The sequence below is a fragment of the Heptranchias perlo genome, chromosome 5, assembly GCF_035084215.1.
Source record: "Heptranchias perlo isolate sHepPer1 chromosome 5, sHepPer1.hap1, whole genome shotgun sequence".
In the NCBI taxonomy this organism is placed as follows: domain Eukaryota; kingdom Metazoa; phylum Chordata; class Chondrichthyes; order Hexanchiformes; family Hexanchidae; genus Heptranchias; species Heptranchias perlo.
The window spans coordinates 13,796,052-13,811,310 of NC_090329.1; the positions used below are offsets into that span (position 1 = coordinate 13,796,052).

General features: G+C 42.7%; 1 protein-coding gene across 6 annotated transcripts in view; it reads right to left on the reverse strand.

Moving 5' to 3' along the window:
• Positions 1-15,259, reverse strand: part of fam135a (family with sequence similarity 135 member A) — a 268,472-nt gene that overhangs the window by 101,054 nt on the left and 152,159 nt on the right. For all 6 annotated transcript variants that reach the window (XR_010962864.1, XM_067984032.1, XM_067984030.1 and 3 more), the window contains one exon: positions 10,301-10,461. Coding sequence is in view for 5 of the 6 variants with exons in the window: in XM_067984032.1 (XP_067840133.1) it covers positions 10,301-10,461 (161 nt within the window). In the remaining variant the exon portion in view is untranslated. The remainder of the gene's footprint in view (positions 1-10,300; positions 10,462-15,259) is intronic.

Sequence of the window (15,259 nt, forward strand, 5' to 3'; positions counted from 1 at the left end):
AATATGGTCAAACTTTCCTGATTCCTTTGACTTCTTTAACAACTCGTTGGCATGAAGAGCGAACAGTAGCTGCTCCTATAAATCACATCATCTCTGACCCTACAGACCATCAATCAGGATTCAACGTCGTAGTTGGGCTACTCAACCTCTTTAGAGCTGGACAGGGATAATGCGCCTCAAATCTTCATCTATGGGGCCTTTGTGACAACTACAAATGTCCTTGCAGACAAGTACAAACCATGTTGTTGATTCCTGCCCACCATCTAAGCTATCTGGTGGCCGACATGCTTGCATGCTGGTGATAATGCACCAAGGTGGCTAGAATTATAGGTGAGTCTCCACACGCTAAGTAATAACAGTATAGTGAAAAGATAAATTCAGAGTACTGCTTTAAAGTAAATCTTGACAGTAGGACAAAGGATCATAGATTCTAAACTGGTGGAAGGCAAATCTAGGACTGTTGTCAGGAACATCTCCTTCACACACAGTCTAATCAAGACTTGGAAAAAACTTGTGTGGGGTAGTAGAGGCAAAAACCTTGGAGTCACTTAAGAGACAGTTGGATGCAGTGATGTAGGAGGACTGTAGGTTTTTCTAGATGGATAAGCTAAGATGGGCTGAATATTTCTCTCATCTGCATTTATTTTGTGCTCTTTGTAATGAGCAGAGTACATGTTCCTGTCTTTTGATAATGGAAAATTGAAGTTTCCTAGTTAGTTAGCAAATTTCTGAATCATTAAATGCATTTTGATGAAAGAAATAATAGGATCCTGTCAAAGACAGAAGTGGCTGCTGCCAGATCTCCACCAAAGTGGTCATTAGTTACTCAAGACCCTGAGGAGTTTAGTCCAGAGTGCATGATGATCATACAGATTCTCAATGTTTATCCATTCCATTGCAGCATTTGGTTCTGGAATTGGAAGAAAATCTCCTTCAAACAGAATATAGATTATAATGGTCTACAGGTAAACATGCTGTGAATCATTACGTCCTCAGCAATAGACTGCAGCACGCTGCTGCAAGGTAGTGGTCTGTGCAAAACCCACTAGCAGTGGTAAGGAAGGTTCCCTGACAGGGTCCAAGGCCAATGGTACCACACATAGAAGTTGAGGCCCACTGGTAACAAAATCTTGCTCATTTAAGTTTGGTGACAGGCTGATCTCCCCAAGCAAAGATCAGCCTTCCCCAAAACCCATTTATTTGAACTGTCAGGGAGAGGCAGATAACCGGGGTGGGGGAGGGAATGGGACTGAACTCCAAGAGTGCGCTTACCAACAGGATTTGATGCTTGAGCAGCATGTAGCAACTGAGGAAAACACAAACAGCTTATGTAAATACTTGAAGGGCAGTTCCAAAGCACCAAGGCTCAAGAGAACCTGAAATATCCTGGCTTCTCTAGGCATCTGTGATCTCAATCTGAAAGTGATGCTTTGGCGGATCTGACTGTGCCAGCCAGTACTAAGGGCTGACACATATTCCATTAGTCTATTGGTTCTGATGTGGAGCAGAGTTAACTGGTGGTAACTGGGATTGAACATTACCTACAGTTGCAAACAGCTGGTGCCAATTTCTTATGATCACTATTCTCAGAACAGAAGACAAAGACCCGAATGATGCTCCTGGATGTTGATGAGGAGGTGACGGAGCTTAACTCACTTGATTATGTTTTGCAACAAAGAGTCTGAACAGCAAATACCATGTCAGAATACACCGGGATTTAAGGGCTATTGATGGCATCCAGGGTCATGCCTTGCACACAAGACAGTTTTCCTGAAACATCTGTAATAAGATGGAGAAAAATAAAAATTGCCAGGCAACTGTCAATTTTATTTTGGAGGGAGTTGATCCATCTTGAATTGATGTAAACAATATTGTAGAAGTACTTAAGGTTGTGTGCATGCATAAATCTGCCTAAAGGAAAGTGTATGTTAATATTAACCAGAGGTTAAACACACAGTGCGCGGTCAACTGAATATTTTATGCCTCTTTTCATCACTAAGGTATAAACACTGGCACAACGACCTCAAAAAGTACATCTGTATTAAGTCTATGAAGTGAGTTTAGCCTTGGAAACATTATGGCATATATTGAAAGCTATAATTAATTGTCCCATACCACAACATTTCTTGTATGAGGACCTAAAGTCAGGAAAACATTGGGGAATTTGGTTAGTCATTTTCACCTACTTCAGTGGAAGAAATTGTGGCTGTGTCAATTTCTTGTAAAATAATACCATTATGAAAGCACTGTTACCACAAGAACTATAGAGTTCAAAAAGGCAATCCATAATCACCTTCTCAGAGCACCTAGGGTTTGGCAACAAATGTGACCATGTCAGCATCGCCCACATTTGGAGAACAAATTAAAAAACACACCCATAGTGGAAGCACTGTTGAAATTCAATTGACCACTTATTTACTTACTTATGTATCAATCTCAGTCACTTGTCCAAGCCTGCTGCCACAAGTCAACCTAGTGTTGAGCTCTGTATGCTCCTTGTATAAATGGTGTCAATCATGTATTTCTGTTCTCATGCAGAGGGTGCACTGTACCTTGCAAACTATGAAGACATATTACATAGCTAGTAAATCTTCATTCATATTATTTGCATCCTCCACGTACTGTAGATATGAAAGCCCATCTTGACTAGTTCTGGGGATCCATATACTGAGCAGTTATGTGAAAACATTGTGACGATACTTCAGATTTGCAATACTGCAGTTTATCTCCTATGTCTGCATCAAATAAAGCTCCAAAACCTGCAGAATTGCATCAACTTGTTTTGACGTGAAGCTATACTGAAATTCACCACTTATTCCCCATTCCCCCACCCAAAAAAAGTTAGAGCTCAGCAGGACCTATGCAGACGATGGGAGAGATTGCAGAATGTATATTATTTAGAGAATAAAATCAGGTAGGTAATCTATCTTTCTCATTCTACATACACTATAGGATCATGCCAAATTAATACAAAATTATGATGGACACTTCTGATTAGGAACCATGACTCTCACTGCCAGCACTGATCTGCCAAATGCATTGTGTGCTGCAGTTAATCTATATAGAAATGTTAAGTGTGTGAGGATTGCTCCACTTTGCAGCCTTGCATGTGTTATCAGTTGGACCTGACACAGGTTCTCAGCTCATGGAACGGCTAGACTCACTCTCAATCTGTTCCTGGGCTTCCTCTCTGAAAGATGTACTGAACTATTTACTATCTGCTGCTTAGTCACTGGCATGCCTTAGGTCCTGCACCATAGGAAATTAAAAACGGTCAAGATTGCCTTCATTGGTCAGAGAGGGACATCATTTAGGGCAACAACATAGTGGCAATGACATTCAAGTTTTGGCTTGTGGTGGATAAATGTTGGAACAGCTCCTTGATGCAAATAAAACTGGGAAGTGACCAGATTCTGAGCCAAAATTAACATTAACACCGTAAATTCTCCCATTCAACAAGATTAGTCAACACATTAACTTGTGAAGAACTAAAATCAAGATCCCAACTGGAACCAGTGAGCCTAACTGGATAAAATTTCCAAATAGCTTGCCTATAACAGGGCATTAACAGATGATCTAACAATCCAAATACATAGGGATTCTGAAAGTCAGACAGCTGCAACATGTTCCCAAATAAAACTATATTTTAAACCAATGTCAAACAGATGCTAGAAACATTCCAGAACTAGATTCCAGAATGCAATTAGCAGAACACTATTGCACAACCTTTTTCATTTTGTGTTACAAGCTCTGAGTGAATTCCGTGTGTGCATCACTGAGGACAGGAAACCCTGATCAACATTAGCAGTCTTTCAACAACTATGCCTTTAATTGAATATCTCCAGATTCAGATGCGGTACTTAATTCCCAATAGTGAGAAAACTTCTGACTGCAAGGCACAGTGATCTTGCTTCTGCTGAATGCCATATCTGAGAATTGTGGATTTCAGGACCGATAGTGATATAATTTTGAACCACCCATGGGAAACAGAGGAATTATGTACAGAAACTTTCACTTCCAGGAGAAGACAACATTACACAACTTCCAAGCTGACGAAGTCTCTGTCTCCAGAGAGGCCCACAACTCTTGAAGATGTTTACTCGCAAGTAAAAAAAAATCCACCAGAAGATGGATCGGAACCATCTTCTAGTGAATTTTTCACTTGAGGGTGAACTGTGAGATGATGTAGCATCTATCTCTCATCCTCTCCTCCTTCCCCCACATTAACATGATAGACATACACTAATCAGCTTGCTTTGTACTGTGGTCTAGAACAACTCCAGAGCTAACCTACTGCACGCAATTCCAACTGAGGAAGACTATTTCAGGTCCATCAACACACTGGGGTGAGGGGGAGAAGATGTCAAAATGCAATCCTGTAAGTATGCTGGTATCTGGGACATGAGATGACTCATTGCTTAGAGTGCAGTCACAAGTAGAAAATTCACCTGAAAGAAATTCAGGACATAGTCAAGAGCTGGGGATATCTAGACATAGACCAGTTCGCCTCTCCAGTAGTGCAGCATCTTCTTGTAACCACCATGTGAGTTCCAGGGTTGAGGTAGAGTCAATCCTTACTGGTTGGGGAAGGTGGGGGGGGAAATAACCAATTCAGTAGGTTTAGCTGAAGTAGTCACACAGAAAGTCAGGTATTGGGAACAAAATGCAATCAGACTTAAATCTTAAATGACCCTCCGCTGGGATCCAATACCCCTCCTATAAAGGGGATAGTACTATCAATTGAGGGAGATTAGCAAACAATAAAGAAAAGTTACAAAGCAATGGTGAAGGTGACCATTGGGCTGAGTACAAGGTTATACAGAAACAGATAGAGCAAAATTAGTTGTGCCATGAGAAAGTAGAAAGGGACATAGTACAAGATGCAAAATAGACCACCAACAAATTCTTCCCACACTACAGCAAGCGGCTAGTTAGGGAGGAAGTTAAAAACGCAAAGAACCCGTTATAGGCTTGAACACATTAGGAAATAGTGAACATGCTAAATTGCTACTTCTTGAAGGCTTTTAACCAGGGAGGACACCAATAACATACTATTCGACATCAAACACATGCCACGCATACTCCAGGACTCTGGTGTTAATGAAGCAGAGATTCTAGAAGGGCTGAAAATAAATACATTTCCTAGGACAGAAGAACTGTACCCTTGAGATTTGCAAAGCATGGTCATATTTTGACAGAATTGATGAACAGTGGGGAAGATTCCGACAGACTGGAAAGTCAATGTAGTACCCATATTTGAAAAGGGGTGACAGAAACAAAACTCCAACTAGTGACCTATTAGGTTGACCTCAATCATCTGAAAAGTAATGAAATCAATAATCAAACAAAAACAAAATGGAAAAGCACCTCTATGAAAATGAACCTAATAAATGACAGTTTTCAATGCTTATAGTCTATCTGGAGTCTCTGCCTCACTAACAAAATCCTGGAGCGTGCATGACCTGTATTTGCAGTTGGATGGTTATACGGTTAGTATCTGTGCTGGTAAAAACCTCCATGCAGTCGTTTAGCATGTTCATCCTCATGTTTATGAATCTCTGGGCATTTGGGGGTTCTTTACGACTTTAAATTCATCCCCAAAAATCCCCTTGCTGTTATAATATTGGAAGAAATTTATGGCATTATATTTTGAATCTGTTTTTTTTTAAAAAAGGCACCCACTCACTTCTCAACCTGCTTCTATATAATCCTGTACTCAGTACAATGATTTTAGAAGAAGTAGATCTTTCCTGACCAACCCAAGACTTTGAGGAAGTGACATACCAAATTGATGAAGAAAACGTATATGCATAGTGTATCTTGACTCCAAAAGGCCTTTGATAAAGTACTGCATCAGAAACTATCAGTGGGTATCAAGGGCAAGATATGGATGTGAATTGATAATTGGCTAAACAGAATGAAGCAAAACATATCACAAGAGTTAATTAGCAATAAGTGTGTGTCCCTCTGAGCAATGTTGAGAGCTCTCTTGTTCCTGGAATACATAAACCATAAATTGCAGTCTCAATAAAATGTAGTTAAATTTTCAGAGGCCACCAAGCTAGTGATCTGTTGATTCAAAGGAGGCACTCAAGATCTTAGAGTGCAACAAGGTTTGTATACGGAATAATCAATGGTAAGTGAAATGCAATATAGACAAATACAAGTTACATATTGGTTAGTGCAGAGGGGAGTAATGAAGCTGGTCTCTACAGCTCATGAGAAACGACTTGATAAGATAGAGGTCTTCAGCATCAAAATGATACATTGCAGAAGACCTCATGGAGGTAGCCAAGATACTTAATAGAATAAACGCAAAACAATACTTTCAGTTACACCAAGGCAGCACAGTAAGAGGACACATATTCAGGAGTTGAGAAGCAAGTTTGGGACAAACACCAACAAATATTTCTTTACAGTGGATAGTCAACTGCTAGTGAGAGTAATCAGGAAGAGTAGTTACAGCCAGGGCACTAGACATTATTAAGAAACAGCTAGATGCTGTAATGAGAAGCAAACAGGGTTGGTATTCTGCAAGAATAAAATCAGATGGGCTGCAGGGCCTTCTTCATCCAAAATGATCTTAATCAAAACAAACCTAAGAATATTGGCTCGGGTTGCAATAATGACTGGTCATAAAAAACATGACTATGAATCCCAGCCCTGGGACTGCGTTAATCAGATTCTGCGTGGCTGCGGGATCGCGTTAAGCAGATTCCGCACTTCAGGCTCAGGGCCCTGATGAGCAAAGTGTCCAGATACAGATATGAAGAGATACTGCATCCTAAGATATGCAGCAGCCATGGACAGGCGCTCTGTGAAAATGCTAAGTACTAAGGAAACCTCCTGCTGATTACACACCTACCGCTCTCCCACAGTTGATGAATCAGTCCTCCTCCATGTTGAGCACCACTTGGAGGAAGCACTGAGAGCAGCAAGGGCACAAAATGTACTATGGGTGGGGGACTTCAATATCCATCACCAAGAATGGCTTGGTAGCACCACTACTGACCGAACTGGCCGAGTCCTGAAGGACATAGTTGCCAGACTGGGCCTGCGGTAGGTGGTGAGCGAACCAACACGAGGGAAAAACCTACTTGACCTCGCCCTCACCAATCTACCTGTCGCAGATGCATCTGTCCACGACAGTATTGGTGGGAGTGACCACCACACAGTCCTCGTGGAGACAAAGTCCCGTCTTCACACTGAGGACACCATCCAACGTGTTGTGTGGCACTATCACCGTGCTAAATGGGATAGATTCAGAACAGATCTAGCAGCTCAAAACTGGGCATCCATGAGGCACTGTGGGCCATCAGCAGCAGAACTGTATTCCAGCACAATCTGTAACCTCATGACCCGACATATTCCTCACTCTGCCATTACCAACAAGCCAGGGGATCAACCCTGGTTCAATGAGGAGTGTAGAAGAGCATGCCAGGAGCAGCACCAGGCATACCTAAAAATGAAGTGCCAACCTGGTGAAGCTTCAACACAGGACTACATGCATGCTAAACAGCGGAAGCAACATGCTATAGACAGAACTAAGCGATTCCACAACCAACGGATCAGATCAAAGCTCTGCAGTCCTGCCACATCCAGTCGTGAATGGTGGTGAACAATTATCAACTAAGGGGAGGAGGAGGCTCTGTAAACATCCCCATCCTCAATGATGGTGGAGTCCAGCACGTGAGCGCAAAAGACAAGGCTGAAGCGTTTGCAACCATCTTCAGCCAGAAGTGCCGAGTGGATGATCCATCTTGGCCTCCTCCCGATATTCCCACCATCACAGAAGCCAGTCTTCAGCCAATTCGATTCACTCCACGTGATATCAAGAAACATCTGAGTGCACTGGATACAGCAAAGGCTATGGGCCCCGACAACATCCCAGCTGTAGTGCTGAAAACTTGTGCTCCAGAACTAGCTGCGCCTCTAGCCAAGCTGTTCCAGTACAGCTACAACACTGGCATCCACCTGACAATGTGGAAAATTGCCCAGGTACGTCCTGTCCACAAAAAGCAGGACAAATCCAATCTGGCCAATTACCGTCCCATCAGTCTACTCTCAATCATCAGCAAAATGATGGAAGGTGTCGTCGACAGTGCTATCAAGCAGCACTTACCAACCGATGCTCAATTTGGGTTCCGCCAGGACTACTCTGCTCCAGACCTCATTAAAGCCTTGGTCCAAACATGGACAAAAGAGCTGAATTCCAGATGTAAGGTGAGAGTGACTGACCTTGACATCAAGGCAGCATTTAACTGAGTGTGGCACCAAGGAGCCCTAGTAAAACTGAAGTCAGGGGGAAAACTCTCCAGTGGCTGGAGTCATGCCTAGCACAAAGGAAGATGGTAGTGGTTGTTGGAGGACAATCATCTCAGCCCCGGGACATTGCTGCAGGAGTTCCTCAGGGCAGTGTCCCAGGCCCAACCATCTTCAGCTGCTTCATCAATGACCTTCCCTCCATCATAAGGTCAGAAATGGGGATATTTGCTGACGATTGCACAGTGTTCAGTTCCATTCGCAACCCTTCAGATAATGAAGCAGTCAATGCCCACATGCAGCAAGACCTGGACAACATCCAGGCTTGGGCTCATAAGTGGCAAGTAACATTCGTACCAGACAAGTGCCAGGCAATGACCATCTCCAACAAGAGAGAGAGTCGTACCACCTCCCCTTGACATTCAACGGCATTATCATCACCGAATCCCCCACCATCAACATCCTGGGGGTCACCATTGACCAGAAACTTAACTGGACCAGCCATATAAATACTGTGGCTACAAGAGCAGGTCAGAGGCTGGGTATTCTGCAGCGAGTGATTCACCTCCTGACTCCCCAAAGCCTTTTCACCATCTACAGGGCACAAGGTCAGGAGTGTGATCGAATACTCTCCACTTGCCTGGATGAGTGCAGCTCCAACAACACTCGAAAAGCTCAACACCATCCAGTACAAAGCAGCCCGCTTGTTTGGTTCCCCATCCACCAACCTAAACGTTCACTCCCTTCACCACCGGTGCATCATGGCTGCAGTGTGTACCATCCACAGGATGCACTGCAGCAACTCGCCAAGGCTTCTTCGACAGCACCTCCCAAACCCGCAACCTCTACCACCTAGAAGGACAAGGGCAGCAGGCACATGGGAACAACACCACCTGCACATTCCCCTCCAAGTCACACATCATCCCGACTTGGAAATATATCGCTGTTTCTTCATCGTTGCTGGGTCAAAATTCTGGAACTCCCTACCTAACAGCACTGTGGGAGAACCTTCACCACACGGACTGCAGCGGTTCAAGAAGGCGGCTCACCACCACTTTCTCAAGGGCAATTAGGGATGGGCAATAAATGCTGGCCTTGCCAACAACGTCCACATCCCATGAACGAATAAAAAAAGACAAGTACCTTGATAAATTTTCCCCATGGAATTGAACCCAGTAAACTTCTGCTAGCATTTCCATAAAGTAATACTAAAGTATGCATGTTTCACATCTATGGCAACCAATTCGTTCTCCCAGATAACCTGCGCAAGGGTGACCATCTTGAATTTCTCCTGTTTTAGAAATCGATTTAGGAGATAAACCACCATCTTAGCTGGTCTCAGCTAGGTTGGCAATGGAGCTGGGGTGCACCACAATTTGACTTCAAGATTCCTGCCTGAGAAGAGTGCAAAATACATCAGGATGGTTTACTAATCATGATCGTGATCCTGCAATCCATGTGAGATATCTATATGTGGGGATGCTGGTAAAGAACATGGTTTGACACTCAATTTATAGGCTAACCTATTAAGAATGGTGATTTCAGCAAGCTATCAGAGATCTACTGTCACTAATGGAACTGAATGCAAGCACTAGTCCTTGCCTTCAGGAGGGGTGCAAAGAAAATATCAGATGGAAAAATTACATGGTCATCCCATTAGTCTGAGCTGGATTCAAATTTGTCTAAATGTGAAATGCCAGCATTGTAACTCCCTGCTCCAATCAGTTTTGTGCTATTCATAACTTCATTCCAACAATCAGGACATTACACTTCATATTGGAGGATTTGAAGAGTACAAATGACCAAATCTAGATTTGTAATCCAAATATCCAGGACTATGAAGAAAATAAATGATTTCAAAACATTGAACACTTCTGTAAATTTTCAATGTGGCATTTATGTTAACTATCAAGGCCATTGATTAGTGGTTCTCAAGGAAAAAATGGGATAGATAACAGTAAAAAAAAACTTATTTTGAAATGTTGAATAGTGCAGGTTTAATTGAGTTCTGGTGTTATCCTAATAGCTATTAACATACCATCCAATCCATGGACGCAAACTATTAGATGAATGCCATCTTCCAAATTCTCGTCCTCCTCCAAGCTGAAGTATGGGATTGTGGAAGCCAGATCAGGCACATCGCTGTACATAAAACCAGGAAACTTCAGTAGCTTCAACTCTTCTTTTGCCTGGAGGAAACTACAGTCAGAACAGATTAATTAGCTTTACCAAATCAGGCATTTAAAGTCAATAATCTAATTTAATTATAATGACATTACTTACAGCCTTCCTTACTGACTGATACTCAACCTCCACAAACCAGGAATCATTTTGCTCCCACATGACAAATCATTAAAAATACCTCTTATGGTACAAATGTTTTTTGGATGCCATTTCTTTAAGAAATCTGGTAGCAGAAAAGTCCAGTGAGCTTGCTCAACCACCAACTCGCTGCCTGGTTTTCAAGCCAGTCTCAATGTATTGCTTAGGGAAGGTAGCAGAGACACCAAGGGATCTGGAGAGCACTTGAAAAAGCTATGAACACCGTTATCAAAGCTGGAAAATGATATAGTTTCAATCCGTGCCAGGTCAGAAAAAGGTGGGGTAAGGCAGGAGGTAGGTCTGTATTGGAAGTTGAAATTTAAAAAAAAACACCGCCTATAAGTAATTTAATTTTCTTCCTCATTTGTCACGTACAAACTAAGTGCATCAAAGTAGTACAAAATGTGGAAAGTGGAGCTCTGTAGAACTACAACGTAAGGTCAGTTTGGTCAGTACTGGAACACAAACATTTATGCTCTACAGCAATCAGACCAAGTCTGTAATGCTTAGTGCACAAGTGCAAGCTCTTCCAGCCAGCTACCTTGCAAACATTCTAGAAAAGCGTATGCATATTGGCCTACAAAGTGCCACTACAAGGGTTCAATGTGCTTCAACTTAATCTGGAGGATCATACACTTCCAGCAAGTGCCACAATAAGATACCATATTAGCTAGCTTTTGCTCAGTATTCAAAGAGGTATTTCAAAAGGTAACAATAACTATCTAAACTGATGGAACGGTTTCATCCTTTTACTTAACAGTTTCATGCCCTGTGCACAGTGACAAGTGATGCTCCTTTCCCACAACTGCACTGTGAGGTAGAGGCTCGTTAGATTCTAGAGAAAAATAAAACTCAAAATACCTTAAGCAAAAACAAAAAGAGGGTCCAAGGTCCTGCATTTGGTCGTTATGGGCAGCAACGAATTTTGGGAAATGCTCCAGTTTTAGTGATTGCCTGAAACTGCGTGGCCCTTTGGTGACAAATCTTGCCCAGCGAATCCAAACTTGATTAGACCTTTGTCAGCTGGATTATGTCCATCTGCTTGGACACTCAAGCAGGAGTCTGCAAGTTTGCCTTATGCATGGCTGATTTCCCATACTAGGAGAATTTGAGATTGTTGTACTATAGATATCTTCCAGTGTGCTTCAGTGGACCATCTGTACAATATTCCCTCAGAATAGTCGATGGTACAAACTATTTTACAGTTAGATGTTAAAAATGTGTTTATCAGCCCAGACTTCATGGTCCACAGAAATGCATCAATGAAGATCACCTAATGCAATCTATGAGGAATCCAGAGGATTCAACGTATTTGGAGTTTTGGTTTAATGTCTTATCTTGGTGCCGAAATGTATTGGTGAACTTGGGGCATAAGAGGATGCTCGGTACTGTTCAGTGTCAGCAAGTTCACTCCATATGCTCAGCAGTGTCACAGGTATTATATGGAAATAGCTGACCAATGGCACTAACTAACTGGAGGTCACAATGACATTTTGCATGCGCTAAGCGCATGGCTAACTCAAAGCCAGTCCAACATAAGCTTTACTTCTGCAGAGTGTGAATGATGCTTAATGAATGGTTATTGCGGAAGGCCTCTCTATCTGAGTGCTACCAGTGAGTGACAGTCACTACAATTAAGACATGCTGACATCAAGCCAAAAGGCACTTTGTATCATTGCTGCATCCTGCTGATGTTGAATTGTGTTTCTTCCACATGGGAACATGCATGGTTTATATGGACAAGCTGCAATGCCTGGATGATTTGCAGTAGGGTGACCATTTTGAGCATTTCCTTCCAGATGGAAGTGTACAAGCTAACAAGGCCTCTGCACTTTTGGATGCTTTGTAAAGCAGCAGAAATAACACTCAATTTTCCTGGCTAGACAGAAACTGCTCGACATGTGTGCTGACGACATTCAGCTCTTGACCCCCTCACTACCTTTGTGCTGTCAGATTGTTTGCCCGATATCCAGTCTTTAATGAGCTGAAATTTCCTCTAGTTAAACACTGGGAAGACTGAAGCCATTTTCAGCCCCTGCCATAAGCTCCTTACCTCGCCACCAATTCCATCCCCCTTCCCAGCCATGTCTAATGCTGAACCAGGCTATTTGTAATCTTGGTGTCCTATTTGACCCTGAGCGGATTTTCTGACCCCATATACTCTCCATCACAAAGACCGTGCACCTCCATAACATCACCTGCCTCTGTCCCTATCTCAGCCCATCTTCTGCTGAAACACTCATCCATGCCTTTGCCACATCCAGACTTGACTATTCCAATGTGCTCCTGGCTGGCCTCCCAACCTCCAGCTCATCCAAAACTCTGCTGCCCATATCCTATCCTGCACTAAATTCCATTCATCCATCATCTCTGCCCTTGCTGATGCACACTGGCACCCCATCCCCCAACACCTCCAATTTAAAATTCTTATTCTTGTATTTAAACCCTTTCATGGTCTTGCCCCTCCCCACCTTTGTAACCTCCTCCAGCCCTGCAAACGCTACCCCGAACATATTATCCTCTGACTCTGGCCTTTTGGGCATTGCCCCGACTTTTGCCCCACCATTGGCAGCCATGCTGTCAGCCATTCAGGCCTCACTCTCTGAAATTCCCTCTCTAAACTCCTCCACCTCCCATTCCTCCTTTAATATCCTCCTAAATTCCCACCTCTTTAACCAAGCTTTTGGTCACCGCTCCAAATATTTCCTTCTATGCATCAGTGTCCATTTTTGTCTGATTACGCTGCTTGAAGCACCTTGGGACATCTTTCTATTTTCATTGCGCTATATAACTCCAGTGAGCAATAATTTTGAACCTCATTAGTCAGGTTTTTGCTTTGTAAATCCTCCATTTGATCTGAATTTATAATTCCTTTGAAATGCAGAGCACTGCACTCTTACTATCTCTGCTGCCTACAAGTCACTGGTTGCAACGAGTCACTGGATCACTGAAAGGGAGACGGAAGCCACAGTACTTTTCTCTCCAAGATCTTGTTGGTTTCCAAGATGGGATTGCTCAACACCCAAAGGAAATCTACCACAAGGACAAAAGGAACAGCTGCTTTTCAGTTGCCAAGACAGGGCACTAACCTGACCAGTACTGTTCCTTTAAGAACATTTCTGGAATAGCCTAAAAACTTTCTTGGTGCTTCTGGAAGGTCTCCAAAGTAGCCTCAAGATGGTCCTTGGGCAGATTACTGGATAAAACAAGGTAAATTTAAGCTTTCCAAGATTCAGGGGAAACCTGGAAAAAGTAACTATGAAGCAAGCTGACCCAACTTGATTGGTTAAAATCCTTCCATGTCAGAAAGGTAACTTTAGACAATCCCAAGCTTTAGCAGCAACATAGGAGGTGACAAAGAAAATTAGTCAAAACTTTGGCAGATGTATCTATCAAATCTAAGACGTACCCATATTGGTCTTTTTTTGGGCTTAAGATTGAAACATCAACTAGGAGGTAATACATGCATTATGTTCATCAAGACATGATAGGTATTCCTTAACCATCCAAGCCCTTCCCCACATTTCTGAAGACCTTCTTTGAAAAGACCACTTATCCATGTCCTCTCCTTCCTTTTTGCTGCAGGAGTATGAACCGCTGTTCAACAACCTTCAGGGACTCTAGAAATACTCGCCCCATTTTCATGTAAAGTAGTACACACCCCGTCACCAACCATTACCTATTTCTATACATTTGCAACGATCCTCTAACAAGGATACTGGGGTTACTAGCACAAAACTGACTTGAAAGAGACATTGGCCTACAAATTCGGACGTGTCCATTTTTGGGCACGTGGGAGACACAGGGTACAATCTCTGTGTCTAAATGGTGAAGCCCGAGGCGTCCTGAAAAAAAAAATGTTGGCTGGGGAAGGGGGTTCGTTCACGGGTGGGTGATCACGCCTCGGGGAGGGAGGGCTGATCCTCTCACCTCATGGTTGAACGGTGCTTGGCTGAGCTCAATTTGGATATTGTCCTGCAGTAAAAAGACTGCAGATTGTCAGGATTACATTCCACCTATTCAGTCAGTCATAACAAGCTGGCTTGTTGAACCTTCAGCCGTATTCACACAAGTAGAATCATGGGATAAAGGGAGTCACTGAAGGCAAATGCCATGAGTGACTGTGGCGCTCATTATATTGGAAGCAGCCCAGGATCACTGAAGTGAACTTACCAGGTATAAAGTCTACCACTGAAGCCTAACACGTCTCGAGTACAAGTGAGGTCAACAATGGTGCTCAAATTTTAAAACCAAATAGAAAACAAAACCTACAACCTAAATATTCACAAAATGATAGACTTGCACTCGAAAGGATCCAGAAAACAACAAGACTGATCCCAAATGTAAAAGTAATGAGTTATGTAGGGAGATTAGAGAACTTTAAGCTGTACAGTCTAGAAAGATGTGTTGAGGATAGCAGATCAGGGGGTGGGAGGGTGGGGAGAACAGGATGTAAATGGTATAGAGGAGGCAAATCCAGATTACTACTTCAAAAAGTAGACCAAGATAATATGAACAGGGGACATAAATCAATAATCTTGGGAAGGCTCTATACCTTTGTACAGTGTCTTATTAAAGATGCTTCAATAAAACATTTTAAAGAAGTCTCAGATTGGGTTTAAACAATTTTGTACACTTCGGAATGCAATTTTTAACATGTTCCTCCACTTCAAAA